Raw genomic sequence first — 19,693 nt, 5'->3', positions numbered from 1 at the left:
AAAATCTGTCAACTCTGTTATCGAGCTATCGGATGCGGTTGCCATCTGTGGCCAAAAGTCTGCAAATCGAGCGCTGCCACTACGTTCGCAACAGGACACTGGTAGCTGGATAGTGTTGCCAATTGGGAGTGACTGGTGTGTACACACTGTCCAAAATCATGAAAAACGTTTTTGTGTTGCCCACCCACACAATAGTAGAGGCACACTGAAAAACTGGTCGAAGCTGTTGGGTGTTTGGAAACGCTTGTGTTTGCGTAAAAAGTTGTAATATTAATTTTAAAAATCATGTATTAAAAACATCGCTAATCAGTGCTAAGGGAGTGGCCAAAACCATTTCGCACAGTGCGTGTGCAAATTAAATGTGTGTCGTTTGTTAAATACTTTGTAAAAACGCCTGCACACAGAAAGGAGTAGTACACACATATAGACGACGATGTCTCTATACTACAAGTAAATGAATGAAAGTGTGTGTGTATATGTAGGCGAAGGCGACCAACCAACTATGTGTGTGGCATGTGCAGCTAGTATATGGGTGTGTGTGTGTGGTGCGCGCTGCTAGTCGTCGTCGCACAACTGAAAGAATCAATAAAGGATGTGCTGTAGATTTTTGCAAAAGCGCAAAGGAAAAACGACGAGGATGATGTCTGTGAAAAATCATTAAATTTAGTTCCAAATTGCATCAACAATAATAACAACTACAGCGACATATATACATACGTTCAATTGTACAACATTAAAAATTGTATTTTGTATTTATGGTTCATCAATGAAGTTGAAATAACGGTACAATCTCTTCTGCAAATAACCAAAATGCGTATGCGGTCCTAAACGAAGAGACGAGGAAAGTGTGGAGTAAAATTAATTTCGAGTGCAGCGAGAATCTAATAAAATAATAATTAAAAGGCGAGAAAAAATCAATCAATTAACACAATCAGTAAGCAGCAGCAGTAGCAGCAGCAACAACAACAACAACCGATTCATCGTTGCGTACAACAATAATAATAACAACACACACAATGAATTACTTCATTGTAATTATGATGCTGGTGCCAATTGCACGTAAGTACTTGTAGCGTACTATTTAAATACGATCCATAAAGATAACATTGCTGTAAAAGAGGCGCAGTTAATTGCCTCATAGCCTGTGTCTGTCGTGTATAGCTATGTATGTGTGCGTGTGTGTAGTTGTGTGTGTAAGGGTGTAGGCAGCGCCATTGTCCACCACCCTATCGCCCCCGCAAATATTTCTGGGCAACAGTTGTGTGCAGCAAAATCAATGAAGCCACAAATTGCTTTTGAAAGGCAATGACAGATTGAAAGTTTCATGAGTTTGGTGCCCACTTATATATGTACATGCATACATACACACATAAGTACATTCATATAGGCATACTTATGCATACATACATACATATATACATATTTATCTGTATGTATTGTTCATTACCATGTATGTATGGGTATTTATTGATTGGCGCGCTCATCATTTAACAAACCAACAAACCTCCCATCTATCTCGCTCCCCTTGCAGACCACAATATCGTCAATTGCGTTGAGGTGCACTTCGAGGCCCCTGACAGCGGCTTCTTCTTGAAGCATGCACGCCAACCACCTGTGACGCCCGAAATAGCTAACATACAGACCTCGTCGTCCCTACCGCCCATTAAGACGCGCACCTCCTATGACTCGGTGTTGTCCCTCGATCGATTTACCGTTGTAGAGACCACGCAGCCGGTTTCGATACGTGCCAGCTATGGGCCATTCTCCACCAAGCAGACAGTGCCGGCACGTTACATTGTGCCCGACACCATGGACAATCAGGGCGACTATATAAATGTGAGCAATGTGCAACTAATCGGCACATATGCAACAATCTAATCCATACACAATCCTTTCCAGAACTCCACCGCAACGCTGCTGGAACTACAGCAGCCGAACATGCATCTGGATATATCGGCGCATCTGGTGCGCGCCACTGTCTCGCAGGATTCGCCTGTGTTGCGTGTGCTCTTCCATGCTGGCGCCGATCCTGGTGGCCATTTGCAGCGTCAGAAGGTCTGTGTCCTGCTCCATGTAGCTATGGGTTCAGAGTTGCCCCTAAAGGGTCGCTGTATGCCCGAGGGCGAGGATGGAGTGTGCGTGGCCGAGGTTGTCGTCCCACTGAGCTGGTGGCCTCAACTGCCAGCGCCCACCAAGGATAGCGTCCCGATTCCTCCATTAAAAGTGCCGCAACGTTATGCTCAAGTCTCGTATAGCGTATTTGAGCCTCCATTGCGCAATCCGGAAATGTGTGAGCCGAAGGTGCAAATCCAGCCGTTGACCACATTCGCACAGGTGCCTCTGGTGCCGGCCAAGACGCCATTTAAGGAGCTGCGGGCCGACGATTCGGTAACATTTCTGCTGCCTCAGCATCCGCTCTATCCCATGTCCAAACTGCATGTGCCCGTCTTTCTGCATCAGTATCCGGATCAGCGTGTGTCTGCCTTCACGGTCCGGGCTCGCGTCAAGGCGGGATTGAAAATAATGGGCGCCACCGCCTCTAGTGATCAGTGGAGCATATCCATTGAGAAGGAAAATCCCAAGCATACCACAGCACGTGTGACAGCCTTCCGCAAGGAACAGGAATCGAGCATGGAGAGCAAAAGTGAAACTTCGGGATCCGCAGGAGCAGGAAATTTCAGCAATGAGGTGTTTGAGGTCTTTTCTTGGCTGCTTGAGGTGGCCGAGGATACCAACGATATAGTCGATGGTGGAAAGATTGTGTGGTCTGTGACACAGGTTTATGATGCACCCAAAGATAAGGATTCAGCAGAACTTATAGCCACCGATGACACTAAGAAGCGCCTGATTGCCAAGCTTGAAATTAATAAAGACGATATACAAGCTGTGCTGCCAATGGCCAAGATTTGGGAGGTTATGAACACCGCTGTTCTCACCGGCCGTCAAGTGGCGCAGGCCATGAAGGTGTTTATCGTATCGCAGGCAGGAAAAGTGGCTGATGTCACGCTACAGAGCTCGTGTCATGCTGAGGATGAGAGTGTCATTAAGGTTTCGTCGTCGTGCAGCTCCGTTTATGTGGATGGCTCAGAGCAGCGGGGTTCCTCGAATGCCTCTGTTATTGTTAAATATGGTACCTATGTGGGCGTGGCCAAATTTATTGTCTGGATGCCCGAATTCCCGCTAGAGGTTTACATATCCGATTTTCGTTTGTCCCAAATCAAGGGCTGGAAAGTAAACGATGACAATCATTATCTGTAAGTAAATTTCAAACCACCTAAATCTAAGAGAGTTGTAGAAATTATTGCGCACCTGCCAGTATTTTAATTAAACCCCACCCCCTATTGCTTTTATGCCGTAAAGGCAATGAAATCAATTGTGCTCCCATACTAAGCTTTAAATAGTTACGTCAGTATTATAGTTTTGTTCCATACCACTGTTTTTCTGCCGCTATTTTATGCGACTTCTAGGTATAGTTCGCACCTAAAAAGCGGATTTAAATATTTCTGTCCAATTCAAGGTGTCAAATTCTACTAGATTTTGAAATATAGGTTCCTCACATTAATATATATTTCTTTAAGCTGGGCCTCATCACTTCCGTGATAGTTTCTTCAATTTCTTGCTATACTAGAAGCTCTTTGCACTGCTCCGCTTTTGGCTATATTATCGACCAATAAATTGTCGATAAACTACAGATTCCCTAAGTTCTGCCCATATTGGCACTTATATGTTTCCACCAAATACGATCCTCTATATCAATACAATTATTTAGGTACCGGAAATCGAGTGAAGCTCGAAACTTATTTGCATAATCGCTTCGTCTCTCTTTCAGACACAATAAGCAATCGCGCCGCCGTAAGAAGCGTTCCTATGTCTGGGGCCAACATGGTGGTACTAACTACTATAATAATGTGGGTGCCGACAAAACCATTTGTCGCGCTCGCTATCAACAAAGCCCCGTCGAAGTTTATGCTAAATTTCTGGCCATTGATCAGGTGAGCTCAGACCAAGCCACAAAGCCTAGACTTTTTTTTGACCATTTGGTCTCCGCTGCCTACCCCTTTACAGAATTCTGGACGCATTAGCTACTTTATTTCACGTCGCACTGGCTTGCGTGTGACAGATCTTGTGCAGCCCTTGATGCGCGTTGCCGATCCCAAGATTGCTTCACTTAAGGGCCGCATACTACAGGGCAAGTCAATGGGCCGCACCGATGTGCAGGTTCTCTCTCCCATCACAGGACGAGTAATTGGCACTAAGGAGATTCGCGTGGGCAGTGACAAGGTCAACCTAAATAAGTTGATTGTGCGCGTAATCTCAGGTCTTCAGTTAACCATCACACCGGACAACACCATTGAGAACGGCTACCTGGCAGAGACCTCTGTCACACACAAGCTGACCGCCCAATATCAGGAGGGGCTGCTGGACATTGATTTGGAGTTCTCCGATGGCTCGAAAACGCCACTACGGTCAGTGTTCTTCAGCACCCAATCGCATGATTAGACGACTTATTTCTATATCCATCCACAGTGACATTGCTGTTGACGATTACTTCCTTTTGGTCGAGAGTCTGGACACAGAAGTTGTGGCCTTTGCCCCTATGCTAGCCTCCCATCATCCGCGCGTGATTGCTGTGGGCGAGGGCAATGGCAATCTATTGCGTGTCACGCTGCTCCTCTCCGAGGAGTGTCGCACGCGACGCGGCACCATCGCCGCATCCAAGCAAAATAAATCCAATGTAGCACCGCTGGCGAGTGCACAGGCGTCTATCGAGGTGGATTTCAATAATGTGGATATTGTCAGCAAACAGGAGGCCATCCAGAATGATGGTACCGTGGGTCGTGAACGTAAGAATTTCCGCAACAATGGCGATCTGGCGGATATAATAGGTGAGTCTTGCCTCAGGGGATATTATGGAAATTTTATGGTCAACATTTTCAAAAGAAATTTGCTTCCATTCTCGATCAGTTGATCTTTGCTTATTTCCACGACTCTTACTTGTTACGCCACTATTTTTATTATATATACTTCTTATTAGGCTGCACCTATCTGCTGCAGATTAACATTTATTAAACTAGTTATGGAAAAATGTTGTAAATGAATAGAGCGGGTAGGTCTTTGGAATAAAGCCTAAAAACCCCAAGCGAAAAAGACAGTTTCTTTTGAACTGATAAGTTCTTAATAAATTAAAAATAATGCATTAACTTTAATCATCTTGTGTCCCTCCCAGAAGCAATCTCTAATAGTTGTGCGTAAAAATTCCTTTGCTAATCTATGTGCCTCTTACAGTTGGCATACCACTGCGCGACTCTAGTCAACAGTATGAGCCGACGGTGCAGGCACGTCAGCACCGTGGCAGCATTCAGGCCGTCCACAAGTCGCCATACGGCAAGAAGGGCAATGGTAACAACATGTCCTCCATGGAGGTCGGCATGTATGTGCTGCTCACTGCCTTCTGCTTTGCCATCATTGTGTTTGTCATCTCGTGTGTTGTTTATGCATCGAAATTCCGTCCGGCCATGATTGAGTCGGGGCTGGATCCGCTGGACGCGGGTAAGGGCGGTAACGGTGGCGCTTTTCGAGATGCACGGGTCAAGGAGTCTACCACTAATGCCCATGATTGGGTCTGGCTGGGTCGTTCCACTATTGACAGGCATTCCATGGTTGCCGATTCCAATCCATCGTCACATATTAATCCCAGGGGTAAGTGCTCATTTCTAACGCGCGCCAACATATGCAGTGTCCTCATTTATGAGTTCCCCCTATTTTAGATTCACGCATGCGCATTACGAACAATCCCATCATTAGCTATGACAATGGCAGACGTGTCAGTTCCTTCGATCAGCAGCCCAAGCTGCAGACCCACATTGTGCCGCCCTCCAATCTTAACAAGTTGCACACAGAGCAGTAAGTTTTCCTAATGCCTATGCCATGAAGTATTGTGAATGTTACGCAGATATTTAATATAAACCTGCCTTCCAGCTACTTGGCGAACGAACGCAAGGAAAATGCTTTGGACTATAAACCACCGGTGCCACCGCATCGCAATGTTGGTGTGGCTGTGGGCGCTCGCGCTATGTTGCCGCCACACAATCAAACTGGCGCCATTGCCGTCATGCCACTTAAGGTAAGTCAAGAGCCGAGGGAAGAGTTTCTCCTCCCTACGCTGTGTTTGACCCCAATATCGCAAAGGTTTATATTCGTGGGCATGTGTGATGGTCCTAAATGCTACCTCAAATTATAAATTGAAACCCGTAAGTAGGAAATATTTTGTGAAAACTCCATCCTCCATTTACAGGAAACTGTCGCCAAGAGTGGAGCAGTTGAGAAACGGCACAGCCAGCAGTACAAGCGTGAGCATCAGCACAACGACAACAACAACGCCGAGCAGCAGCCGCAATTACCACAACAACCGCCGGAACGTTCGCACCACCAGCATCACCATCAGCGCAGTCATAGCCATAGCCATAACAATTTCATAAACAGTCATCCAGTTGCCGCGTCGTATCGCAGCACGCCCGAGCATTCAGTGGAACAGAAATTAACGGCAGCAGCTGTAGCGGTAGCTGCACTGCAACAACAGCAACAACTGCAGCAGCCACACAACAAAGTCAAGCAACAGCAAGAACAGCACGAGGAAATGCATAACGCTGAGAAACTAGTGGAGTACACAAATCCACATCAAAAGAATGCATTTCAATTCGATTCACTCACACCAAAGAGAGTAACCAAAGCATCGGGAGCAGCAGTCGCAACCTCGGCGTTGGTGGCGCCGACAGAAGCTGCTCCAGCAGCCACAACAACAACCACACCACCAACAGCAACCGTGGCACCCACACCACAACTAAAAGGTAGTTTTATGATGCGCGCTACGAAATGATTCGTTAACGATTAAAAAGAGAGAAGAGAGAACGAGTTTAGTATACTTTTAAGTTCTACATTAAGGCAGTTACTATATGTCCAGCTTTAAGAAACTTTTCCAAAGATTACACCACAACTAAAAGGTACTATGCTTTATAATGAAAATAAGTCTTAGGTATCCAGCATTGATAGCAACTACCCCGATTCGATGGATCAATCGATTATAGTTTTGAAAGAGCAAAAAGAAAGGAAGAAATCATGGTATACTTCTAGGTTTAACTTTTCGAATTTTACATTTTTTTCTTAAATGAATTGAAAAGCAACTCCAAAGACATATAAAAGTGCTGAAATATGAATAAAACTGAATGCTAAACGTGGAAATTTTGCATTAAAAATATTAATAAAACTAGGCGATTGTTCTGGTCATCAAAACTAATAAGTTTTCAAGTTAATTTCAAACTCCACAAGCTCACCATATAGATAAACGTATTTGTATATAACTTTTCGATGTTTAGAAATATTCCATAAAAGATAAACTATGAAGTAATTCTCTACCAAGTTAAAAAATTCTTTCTCAATTCTGATATGTTACTGGGTTAGAGCAAGTCTTATAAAACTTAAGATCTAGATTGAAAATTTTATTGATTCATTGGTTGGTGAAATTTCAGAAGAAATATATTTATTTAAAAATTGGATATTTTTACAGAAAACCACAGCATGCTGAGCAGCACTGTCGATGCGGCCAATTCGAATGGCACAGATGAGATAATGCGGCTACCAACTGTACCGATCAGTGAGCCGACAACAAAATCATCGCGTGTCAAACGCGCCACAGTCGTTGGAAATCCAATGTTCTCGGCCACCGTTGATGACACACTGCCCCCGGGCGAGCGTCTGGGTCTTGACGATCTCGACATGGACTACGAACAGATCATGCACTATTTTGATAACCTTAAGGTAATAGAAAGTTGTTTAAACAATTTAATGACAAAAACTAATTATTTGTTTCCAATTTGAAAATATTTAAGGAGTCAAATGCCTGAGTACAAGAGATCATTGCTAAAATTCGCGAGATATTGTCCACATTTCACCAACGATACCAGAATGTCGTCACGCCCCTAAACACGCCCACACACAAGCAGATTCAAATGCTCGATGAGTTGGTTGTGGCCGCCACGGCTAAGCAAACGCGATTCGATGTGTACGATGGTGCGTATAATATAGAAAGCAGACAGTTCTAAAAGGAGCGATCTGCCTCGGTCCGCCTCTCTCTCTGCCTGTCTGTCTTGTCTATATAGAGTAGGGAAACACTACACAACCACACACACACACACAAACAGCCACATATAACCGCAATTCTAGCAATACAACTTTAAACGGCTAATGGCAATTTATAACAATGAAGTGCGAACAGGTAATCGCCGCTGAAATCAAGTCAAGAAAACATAAGAAATAAATGAAAAACATATTTATTACTAGCTTAAGTTCTCATATAAAGAAAAAGGAGCATATATATATATAGATCTATATATATATATATATCTATAATATTTGTTCGATATATGTATTGTATATGCATTTAATGAGGGGCGTAACAGGCGGCACCTAGTACAAGTCGTCGCAAGTTTTATGCAAATGCAAACAATGTTTGAACAATCAAAGTACATAGATACATATACCTAACTATAACCCACTTATGAAGCATAGCTTGTTACATTTACCTAAATTAGAGAAGCCCAATTTTTTTCGATGGAATTCGCTTATGCGCTTAAAAATTAATTGAATACGATGCTTGCGTTTAACGCTCGAGTCTGCGGCAGTCACAAGAGACTGTCCAGCTTGGGTCTTGCCTATCAAAAGTTCACTCACATGCAATACATTTGATACATTTTTCTTACGATCTCGCCCTCATATGCATATCTACCTATCTACCTACCTACCTACCTACCTACTTACTACAATTTCAATAATCAAGCTTTGTTTTGAATGTTATTAGACACGTTGTTTGATTTAATAGCGCACGTTTATGTTGTTTCCCCCACCCCCCCTCGAGTTTGTGTCAAACACTACCCTAGCACATTGCTTCTGTTTATCGCTTATCGATCAGTTACATTCAATTATATATGCAGATGGAAACATATAGATCACATGATAATGCACACTTGTGCTATGTGCTGTGCACCGTACCCACAAAAGTCGCTAGAATTTAAAACTGAATCTAATATAATAAATAAATAAAAGATATATATACCTAACTGCATAAAAGGCAGCGCTCTAAACCTTAAAGCTAAATATGTATATGCCTCTTAACATGATAATGAAAGAACATCGCTTTATAACTGTATAAGTTGATCTTGACACGATATACAAAAAACGACAAGCCTATAATTATATTCCAATCAATCTACACGAGCCAAGCAGAAGGGAGCCAACCAGCCCCATGAAAATATATAGACGCTTATGAGCTTTATTTGGTCGATTGCATGAAAAACACAGGCAACAAATAAAGTATGAGAAAATGTATAACCAAATATTATATGATATTACTAAGCGATTAAGCTTTATATATATACATATATGTATATATATATATATATATATACTTATATATGTGTATGAAAGAATACATATTTATAGATAAACATGCGTATTTATTATTATTATTGTATTATGATTATCATTATTATATTTATTACGACAAAATTTTAACAAAACAAAAACCACAAATCAATTAACAAGAAAAGGACAAAAATCGCTATAAAAAATAATTAAAAAACAAAACCTAAAAGAAAGTGGAATATAAGTAAAGAAAAGCAAAGCAAACAGTGCAAATTAAAGTTTCGATATAAAAGAAAAACCCGAGAAAATTATGGAAATGCTGAAGCAAAATATGCCACGATTTCGCTTTAGACGATTACCTATATATTGTATATATATGTATGTGTGTTAATCGTGCATATATATGTATATGGGAATAAGTAACTTATGTATAACTCACGCGCTCTCTTTCTAACCAACTACCATACATGTGCATATAACAAGCTAACGAAGCTGTATCGTTTCATATATATATATATATATATACCCCCGCTACTTCATTCCATTAGTCCAAGTTTTGTTCACTACATATATATATATATATATATAAACATACTATACATATTTTTTTTCTGTATTTATAAAACATAATAACGCATAGCATAATTATACAATTGATTGTACATTTTGTTTACCTTGCTTCTAACATTTTCTTATTGACGCCTCACTTTTGAAAATTGTTTGTACGAGTATTATTGTTTCTCCTTTCTGTTACATATTCATTGTTTCATAATCATATGTTGTAAATTGTTCCGTCCAAAAAAAAAAAAAAAAAAAAAAAAGAGAAACGTAGAAGAAACGTAAACGAAAAAAACGTAAAAACAAAATACGCTGAAGAAACGAGGAAGCACGAAAGCAGCAGAAGAAACAAAATTTAAGCAATTACTACACGTTTTGTACATTTCCTTAAAGCAACAAACTAATAAACAAACAAGCAAACAAAGCAGAAAGTGCAAGAATACGAAACTAAAATCTAAATACAAGTCTCAGCAGCAAGTCACGCATAATTCTCATTTACAATTTCAAAAAATATTTTCAACACAACTTCGAATAATTATTGTAGTCTCTGCATTAATGAACATTTGGGCTATCTCAGCTATTTTTTAAATGTCAATGTCAATCGAATAGTGTCGTATTGTAAATAATAATTAATGTAAAGGCTACAAAAACTTACACGCAAACACACACACACACACACAGAGACACATGATTTATGATTATGATTCGTAGATTATAGAAAAATTGCAATCATCGTACTATGTGTGCTCGCTCTCACGCTATCTCTCTCCCAATCTCCCTATCTGTCTCTCTTTTGTTTGCATTGAAATGATAATTGGTTAACCCATAGCCAGGAACACAACTGTGTGCTGGCCAAATCGTTTGATAATATAGCAATATCTATATCTATCTATATCTTTGCACTGCCAAGAGCATGAAATAGAGAAATGAACTTTAAGCATAAGAGATCGAAGCATTTACAGTGCCATCGCAACAAGCATGAGAACGTCTAATCCATAGATATACATACATAGGTATATATCCAAGTGCTTTACCTTATATAACAAACACATAACATGCCCAATGCCACCAAATATAGTTTTACAATTATTTATACACCCACAATGAAGTACATAGGCCCCGTGTTCAGTGTTCAAAAGAAAAACTAGAGTATTGCTTGGAAAATACTCGTATTGAGTGTTCTCTTTTCTGTGGGGCTTTTCTTTTGAATGCTAGGCGGCCTTCAGATATCAAATGCTTATTTAGCAAATGTTTACTTTATTCTAATAATATTGAGTGCAAAGTTCAATTATTAAGAGCAATATGTATTATGTTGATTGAGCAACGAAATGTAATAATAGTTTGAGGTCACAAAATTAGGAAATGAATACTGAAACCAACTAAAACTACATATATAGACAAATGATTTTTAAGATTCAAAAAACCGCAACAACCATTTGGGTTTTATTTAGTCTATACAAGAAATGTATACATACATATTAATGTACATATATATAGATATATATATCGATTCCAATGCAAAGACTTTTAATTGTTTAAAGCGAAGAATACCTTAATATTATTATGTTTACACATTATTATCATTATTATATTATAATTATAATTAGCTCATTTGTTTCTAAGACATACAGCCGTTCTAGTCAGTTTGAAGCGTGCATGTCATTTTGTTATACACACACACACACACACACACACACACACACAACACACACTCACATATATATCTCTTTATACATAGTAGTATTAACATATATAGTTTGTATAGCTTTATGAACAACATTTTGACTCATCAATGAATCATTTTCCACTCATTTTCCAAATTCAATTTTATGATTTATATCTAAATTCGAAAGCATAAGTCATGTTTAATAGAAATATGCCCCATACCCCTCCCCTCATCCGCCTCCCGGCTAAGTGTAATGCAACGTTTGCCTATATATATATATATATATAGATATATATATATATATATATATACTACGATATATACTACGAATGAAAACTTATAATATACTTATAAGCGTGAAAGGCAAATAAATAAATAACACAAGAAATGAAATTGTTTTTGCTGCTTTTTGCAAAATGCATAAAACAAAACTAAATTATAATGAAAGGCTAACGAAAAATAAAAACGTATATATATATATATAGAAATAAAGCATAAAGAAACCGATAAATTCGCTTGATACGACTACAGCTAATACACGAAAACAGTTGAGAAACAATGAAAAAGAAAAAGAAAGAAATTGAGAATGAAAAGCTATATTTAAAGTAATTGCCATATAGGTTCTACGAAAATCTCCCACCTGCCTGATCCCACAACATCCTGCGCCGTCTCACCAGCAATATTCTTCGATCGCCAAACTCTGCGCACGCGCCACTCCCCCCGCCCCCATCACGCTGCATAATTGTTAACATATATCAGTTATTATTACGTAGTTGTTGTGTATGTATGTATGTAAGTATGTAAATGTGTGTGCTTACTCCAAACCCGATTCTTGTTGTTAAAATTGGAGTCCAAGTTCAAGTTCTCTCTAAGCTAGTGATATATGATTTGTTTCCCAAAAACAAAAAAAAAAACAAAAACGGCGCTTGCAAGCAGCACAAACAGAAGCAATAACCGAAACCAAACAGAATGCAAATTGTCTTTCCAGTTTGTTAAGCATATGAACCATACACACACACACATATATATATATATATATATATATAAATCCTATATATATATTTATATACACAAGTAATCCATCACATTTTAAGGTGATCTCTCAGTCTTTATCTCTCGTATCTCTGTGTTTCTTGTGTCTGTCTAAAGAAGCTTTTATATCCGGCTTACCATATGAAATATATACTATATATATATATATATATATATATATTTATATAGATAGATATGCTTTTAAACAGTATCAGCAACACACCTCCCCACACTCCACTCAACTCCGTCCCCTCCTTGCCCACGAACTCTGCTTGCTGCACTTTTTGTCAGAATAAGAGTAACGCGCCGTCGTTAAATTGTTTATTATTGATTGCATCGAATTGTACATTTTCCCTTCTGTTTGTCTTTTGATACAAAACAATACTTTTTGTTTTCGAAATGCGAACAAAAAAGGAAATGAAATGCATAAAAAAGTAAATTTATAAACTGTAATGTATACAACAACAACAACAAGATGAAATAAAAACAATTATGGAAACAAAGAACAAAAATTGACGAAACGAAATTATAGTTGCCATGTAAACACTTTAGTAGTTTATTAATATTTTTAAGTGAACGACACATTTTGTTTAAAAAAAAAAAAATATATATATATATATATATATATTATAAATATTCAAAACTGAAACATTAATTTAAATACAAATAATTTATTAATAAACCACATATATGAAATGACATAAAACTCCAAAAGGTCTTTTATTTTTGTTCGACGAGTTGACGCATGGAACTGAACGCTTATCGTTAATGAAATACTTCAACAGATCGGGAAACAATTCAGATGTAGCTCTAGAAGTATCGCGAATGCTTAAATAAATCAGTTATACTTAATATAGAGCACACACCTTATAAAACGTAAGTGTGCCGATTGGAGACTCGAGGTTATTTAATATTTTTATGCCCAAAGTATGTAACAGGCAGAAGGAAGCATCTGCGACCCCATAAAGTATTTATATTCTTAAACAGCATGACGAGACGAATTAATCTAGACATGTCCGTCCGTCCGTCCGTCTGTCTGAATGAACGCAAGAATGTCAGAAACTATAAAAGCTGGAATAACCGAGAAAGGACGAGTTTTTTTTTATTTTTTGGAATTTTTCCTCCCTTCTCCCACTACAGAATTTTTTCAATACTGTCCATTTCGAAAGCTACATTGACCAAACTATATACAATTCTATAGTTTTGTTTTAAATTTCATCCGATTCGGTCAATACTAAGAAAAGTTATTAGCGAAACAATTTCACCCCAGTACTACGCCCACAAACTGCAGCATCAAGTGCGCTTTTCTTCTTCTTTTTGCTTCTGTTATGGGCGCATATAACTCAGTGCCGGAAATTTGTCTGGGTACAGGGAATTACACTGTCGGGCTCGCTGGACTGCAGCGCTCTTTTTTTTTTACAGCTGTTGCTGAATTCTTGCAGTGAATCTGTAATGCAATACTGTCATTTAAGAGGCCTCAGTCCAAACAATATTAAAGCCGGACTTGATTCTGCTCTGGTTGTGTTTGCTCCTTCGCTTAAAACAGTAACAAATTAAGAGGCAGTGGTCAAGAGAGAATCCCGTTGCAGAATTGGTAGGCATTTCAAATATCGACCGTCATTTTAGAGATGCGTTTCCCAACACTGAAACAAACGTCGTAAGGATGTTTCACAAAATAAAAACCGCTCCAAACAATGAACTGAAAGGGGAAGAATCGACTTCAAAAAACGCGAAGACAGTTCCATTTGTAGACAAGGCTATGACGTCAGTTTTTTGAAATGCACGTTGTTTTTTTTTTTTTTAACAATAACCAATCAATGCAATGCTTGAATGATGAAATCTTGAAGAAGAAATCAATCAATGAGTTAATGCTCGAATTGCTTCCTCACGCACCCTATTCGCCAGATTTAGCCCCATTTGGATTATTTCCTTTTGCAGAGCATACAAAAAAGCCTTGCCCACAATGTAGTGTGTGAACTAAAAGGCTTATTTTATCTTAAGTGCATTCCGTTTATAATATATCTCAGCAAGGGCGTAGGCAGCTTTTACCAAAGGGGGGGGGCCAAAAAATTAAAATTTTGATTAAATAATGCACGATGCATTTAAAAAATAACTTATGCATATGATCAATGAAAAAACTTCAACAAATCCAACTCAGTTCCATTTTAAGGCGAAATAGTGCGTCATAATAATGAACTTTATATTGCCGTTGTATTTCAGTATCTCTGGGTTTCCTCTATCTTAATTTATTTTGTCATTTATATCATCTCGATTTTATTTCTATATCCCCTACTAACTAATGTGTATTTCATCTCTTTCTCATATCTTTCTCTCATTTCTATTTGAACCCTGTTCAATTTTCTCATCGTAAATCCTATTCTAATTTTAATTGCTTCTTATATTAAACATGATTTAAAATTTAAAGCAATGATGCTTGAAAACTGCGTTTTAACTCGCAGGGGTAGGTTTTTTTCAATTATATCCGATTTACTTCAAACAGTTTCGATGGCACAACAAAATATTTGGATCATCTGTTCGCGATGTACCTGAGCTTTTTGAGGCGCTCCAATTGATTTTTCCCTATAAACTAGATTAGCTCGGTTGATCTTGAATTAACGCAGCATTTTCCACTTTCCTGACAATGTCAAATGGTAACTGGCGATGGCGATGGCGTCAACCTGCATCGTTAGGTGGGCCCGCCCACTCGCTGCGTGCCATTAGCGAGGATCCCAATAACAATCTAATTGTAAGAACTTCCAATTTCAGCGACCAACGTTTGTCTGGGTTGGCTGCCCATACATACATATACAAGTATATAAATATTTGCCGGTGTGTGTGACACTGGGCTGCCAAACATCATCAACATCATCATCCGCCATAGCTATAGCTATAGCTATAGCTCTTGATATAAACCAGAACGCATTCGGCGACAACGGCTTGGCCAGTCAAGCATATAAAAGCGCGATTGAAACGCGTCTACGCTTTAGTTGCTTCAAAAATTTTCGTGCGTCTCATAGTCTTGTGGAAATCGAATTTTAGGGCATCGCATTACGTTGTTTTTGTTTATTTTTTTTTTAAATACACATATACAAATAATCTAATCTCATAAAATGTCTTATATCGGGAACACATCAGATCTGGAATGTGAGAAAAATGAATTTCCACGACCTCGTCCTTCGGGAATTGTCACCAAAGTGGCCGCGCATAAGTTATCATCGGAGCCCAAGTGGGCCGATAAGCGGGACGATGATTCGGATTCAGAAGTCTCGACGCCGGATAATTTTTTAACCAAAGGTGCTAAAAACTTGTGGCATGCGTATTAGCTTTTCAAGTAGTTGCAAAATTATAAATTCACTGAACAGTTTTTTAAAATCTAAATGAAAAAAAAAAATACAGATTAATTGATAACCTCCTGCTTTTTTGAAGTCGGTTACAAAGATTGAACCGTTTAAAGCAACTTATGATCAGTTTTACCAGAATTGTATGCTCTTTTTTTTACTAATGTCTGTTTTTTTGTTTCTATTGATTAGTTTGAAAAATAATGTAAGCTTTAGAAAGCTAACATAATTAAAATAGTCTGAGAAAGTCTTAGTTGTTTTCTTGTTTCTATTGATTAGTTTGAAAAATAATGTAAGCTTTAGAAAGCTAACATAATTAAAATAGTCTGAGAAAGTCTTAGTTGTTTAAAGCTGAAAAATAGCAATTATATGTAGTATGTATTACGAAATCCAGTACGGAATATCGAGCATTCAGTTGATCTTCAGACTAGTGTAATGATCTAAATCCTTTATGCTTTGATTTATAACTATTTGTGATTGATCATAAGAAATATGGCAAGATAACTTTACTAATCATAACCAGGATCATGTAGAATGCTAATTCCGGCATGCTGGCATCATCGTTAACACTATAAACCAACTAACTATGTGCATTATAAAGACGAAAGAAATTTAATGGACTTACAGGCGCATTTCTACTGACACCCTCCTATGAACTATCCATGGAACGCGCTGCTCTAATATGCGAAAAAATGAGTTTCAAAGGATGTTTCAGCTTGACGAAAACCGCTACAGGCATTCTATTTAAATTCTCACATCCAGATGACTATCAGGCGGTGTTCAAGAAGGGTTTCCACAAAGTTACCGGCGCCCGCTTCTATCGCAAAGTAAGTATAGAATTGCCATCGTTATTTATTTATGATTTTGGGATCGAAGGGTTAGTTCATTAATAAGAGAAGTTGCCTATATACATACTTGTATACTTATATGTAGAATAAAACAGAAAATTGATATCTTGCATGACAAAATTTATTTTAACATTTTTACAGCAATCATTGTCGCGAAGTGTGAGTATTGGAATATCTCATATATCTCATATACCTATGTACATATCTACCTATTGGCAATGTTAGGCAATTGAGGGATACTACCAAGTCGTACATGAATAATCAACCATCTAATATAATCATATCATTTCTCTGCATGCCTACTATATCTATGCATATGTACACGTATATCTCTCAACAAAATCAATCGAACGCCTCCTCCTTGATCTATAACCCAAAAAATAGATCGCCATACCGTGTCGGCCGCGCAAAACTTTCACGCTTTATGTGCTGGACGTGCCCGAAGATCTGCCCGTCGAAGATATACGACACGCCATGTACAAATTCGATTCGGTTGTCGAAGTTGTGCGTCTTCATATCTATTCGAGCATAACGTCGAGCGGCGGCGAGAAGAGCGTTGAAGGTGAGCAGACAGTGCGCAGATCGGCCATAAGAAGTAATGTACAATCCAATCGATATCTGCAATTCCAACCCATTGGACATTTGAGACTCTCTACCTTCCCTTTCTTCTTCTATGCCCCCCCTTTCCCTTGCAGGCGCGAGCACAAAGAGTGTGGGCGGCGGCGGCGGCAGCGGCAACATTGGAGTTGGGAACGTGGGTGGCGTCGGTGGCGATGTTCTGGATAAGCCAGATCGCTTGGAGAAACGCGAACTACCGCCGGCTGTTATACGCATCACATTGGCCTCCATGGACGAATACAATATATTGCTCCAGAACGGTTTGAACTTTTACGATGCCACATTCTTTCCAACCGAGGCGAATATTTCCCTAAAAGGCGCTAAAATCGACTACAAGCGTAGGTACGAGTATACGACAATATAACTATGCTTCTAAATTGCCCGCAAAAGTGTATTTTTTATTTTTTATTTTCCCAATATGTGTGTGTTCTAATGTGCCTTTCTTCCCCCCCTTCTCACCACCCATTATTCACCATTCCATTCTGACATGTGTGGTTGTTAGAATGCTCGATGGCTCGATACCGGGGCGTGTTCGAGAACTACTTCCCGTATTCGATGCAGCTGGCTTCTGCAAATTGCCTCCACCCACTAGCAAGCTAATTAAACCGCCGAGGTCATGAGTGCGATCCGCCGATCAAGCTGAAGCTAAAGCTATAGCCAACGACACCGTTAATGATGATGATGATGATGACGACAACAATAATAATGATGATGATGATGATGATGATGACGACTAAGATTATGACGACGTAGATGATGATGATGATGATGTTGCTGGTGGCAGAAACGAAGATAAACACAATGACCTGTTCCGAATACATAGATAAACAGCACGGGTCGGTATAATGGCTAGCTGACCTAAACTATGGACGACACACACTCACACACACACACAAAAACACTCCCATACATACATACATACATACATATACGTGTATACATACATTCAATTCAACGGATGCTACGCAGCGCGACTTGTGAACGTTTCCGTTTGGCAATTCCCTTTTTGGCTACCATTTTTTTTCTCTGGCGACTTTTTTTTTGTTTTTGTTTTAGTTTTATTATTAAAGGCCCATATATGGCATAGCGTCTAATTTGTTTGATTGTCTAACAACGTAAAAAAATTAATGATAAAATGAAGAAAGAAAAAAAACGAACAAACACACTTTCAATGGCAAACGGAAATCAACTAATTCAATGATATATCTCTGTATATGGTTACTTTTACAATTCAATTTATCATAACTTGTAACAACATGCCTGCATACGAGTATATTTATTAATATAGCATAAATAAAAATGTCGCATCAAATGCGTAAAACAATTTACCACACATTTTTGTTCTGGACACAATGGGGCGTGGGAATGGCCATCAATGGAGCAAAGGCCGAAAGAAAACTGGAATGAATTTTTATGTGCGAAAGATTGAGTTGAAAATTGTTATTTCTCAAGGCTATCTAATATATGGGAGTAGCAAAGGGGCAAGATGGGCAGCTGTTTACGTTTTGTGGCCATTACAAGCGGTTGTCTGTCCCTGCCAGCGGTGTCTGTCTGGTGCCTGCTGACGTCAATTGGTAACACCAAAGATAGTAGGGTAGTGCATAGCTTGGTCTTTCCAGCGCTGACGTGGTCGCCTTTTTCTGAATTGTCCACCAGTCAAGTCCGAAATAAAGTACTTTACAGCTGTACACCTAATTCTGCTTTTACACGATTTTGATATAACACGGCTTGAAAATTAGAAATTGCATATATATTTCTTTAGAGATAAGGAACCAATCACCTATATCTGCATATGATCAATGTATTTTTTACACGGTTGTTTCTAGAACCAATCTACCGTGTAAAAACAGAATTAGGTTAGTTTAGTGCCCGTCGAGAGAGGGGTCTACTCCTAAACTGCTCACTAAACGCATAATATCCGAAATCCCCACATCTCCAAGCTGGCGTCATTGTTGTTGCTGATGCTAGCTTCTAAATAGACAAAATCTTGTACAACTAGAAAGCACTGTTTCCAACACGCCGCAACTGGCTACTTGTAGACTTTGGAATTTGTCCTGCAACGGCTTGCATCCCTCGAAGAAGCGGTCCAACATACTCCTGACATTTGTTAAGAATATGAGAACAGAATCCAGGATCTCCAACTATCTCGTCGATCGATCGAGACCAATTTAATTCAACGTTCACAGCAAATTGTTGAGGTTTATATTTTTGAACTT

The 19,693-nt window shown here is 39.0% G+C and overlaps 2 protein-coding genes across 4 annotated transcripts; both read left to right on the top strand.

The window, feature by feature from the left end:
* The first annotated feature begins 266 nt into the window (after positions 1-266).
* LOC115629356 (transmembrane protein 132E) lies at positions 267-9,399 on the top strand. Its single transcript, XM_030525809.1, has 12 exons — positions 267-1,059; positions 1,532-1,836; positions 1,900-3,254; positions 3,830-3,992; positions 4,066-4,466; positions 4,528-4,886; positions 5,287-5,700; positions 5,769-5,904; positions 5,980-6,124; positions 6,296-6,848; positions 7,565-7,815; positions 7,887-9,399. Exons 1-12 carry the CDS (start codon positions 1,017-1,019, stop codon positions 7,899-7,901), a joined length of 4,140 nt encoding a protein of 1,379 aa, XP_030381669.1. The 5' UTR covers positions 267-1,016; the 3' UTR covers positions 7,902-9,399.
* Positions 9,400-15,771: 6,372 nt separating this feature from the next.
* LOC115629364 lies at positions 15,772-18,651 on the top strand. 3 transcript variants are annotated; one of them, XM_030525819.1, is made up of 6 exons: positions 15,772-15,967; positions 16,639-16,892; positions 17,001-17,018; positions 17,244-17,467; positions 17,613-17,819; positions 17,980-18,651. In XM_030525819.1, the coding sequence occupies exons 1-6, from the start codon at positions 15,784-15,786 to the stop codon at positions 18,095-18,097; spliced, it is 1,005 nt and encodes a 334-aa protein (XP_030381679.1). In that variant the 5' UTR covers positions 15,772-15,783; the 3' UTR covers positions 18,098-18,651. The 3 variants fall into 3 exon arrangements, with proteins under 3 accessions (XP_030381679.1, XP_030381680.1, XP_030381678.1); XM_030525820.1 differs by lacking the exon at positions 17,001-17,018 and having other exon boundaries at positions 16,639-16,838; XM_030525818.1 differs by lacking the exon at positions 17,001-17,018.
* Positions 18,652-19,693: the final 1,042 nt, after the last annotated feature.

Source organism: Scaptodrosophila lebanonensis, unplaced genomic scaffold, assembly GCF_003285725.1.
Source record: "Scaptodrosophila lebanonensis strain 11010-0011.00,11010-0021.00 unplaced genomic scaffold, SlebRS2 tig00000142-arrow-arrow-pilon, whole genome shotgun sequence".
NCBI lineage: Eukaryota > Metazoa > Arthropoda > Insecta > Diptera > Drosophilidae > Scaptodrosophila > Scaptodrosophila lebanonensis.
Note: the sequence above shows the minus strand (reverse complement) of the source record. Positions and strands in the feature narration are given on the sequence as shown.

Bases quoted from the DNA above. Each gene is read 5' to 3' on its own strand.
- LOC115629356 (XM_030525809.1), top strand. From the start codon at position 1,017: ATGAATTACTTCATTGTAATTATGATGCTGGTGCCAATTGCAC. The intron at 1,060-1,531 runs GTAAGTACTTGT...CTCCCCTTGCAG, and splicing joins GATGCTGGTGCCAATTGCAC to ACCACAATATCGTCAATTGC. The intron at 1,837-1,899 runs GTGAGCAATGTG...AATCCTTTCCAG, and splicing joins ATCAGGGCGACTATATAAAT to AACTCCACCGCAACGCTGCT.
- LOC115629364 (XM_030525819.1), top strand. From the start codon at position 15,784: ATGTCTTATATCGGGAACACATCAGATCTGGAATGTGAGAAAAATGAA. The intron at 17,468-17,612 runs CAATCGATATCT...TGGAGTTGGGAA, and splicing joins ATAAGAAGTAATGTACAATC to CGTGGGTGGCGTCGGTGGCG. The intron at 17,820-17,979 runs GTACGAGTATAC...TGTGGTTGTTAG, and splicing joins AAAATCGACTACAAGCGTAG to AATGCTCGATGGCTCGATAC.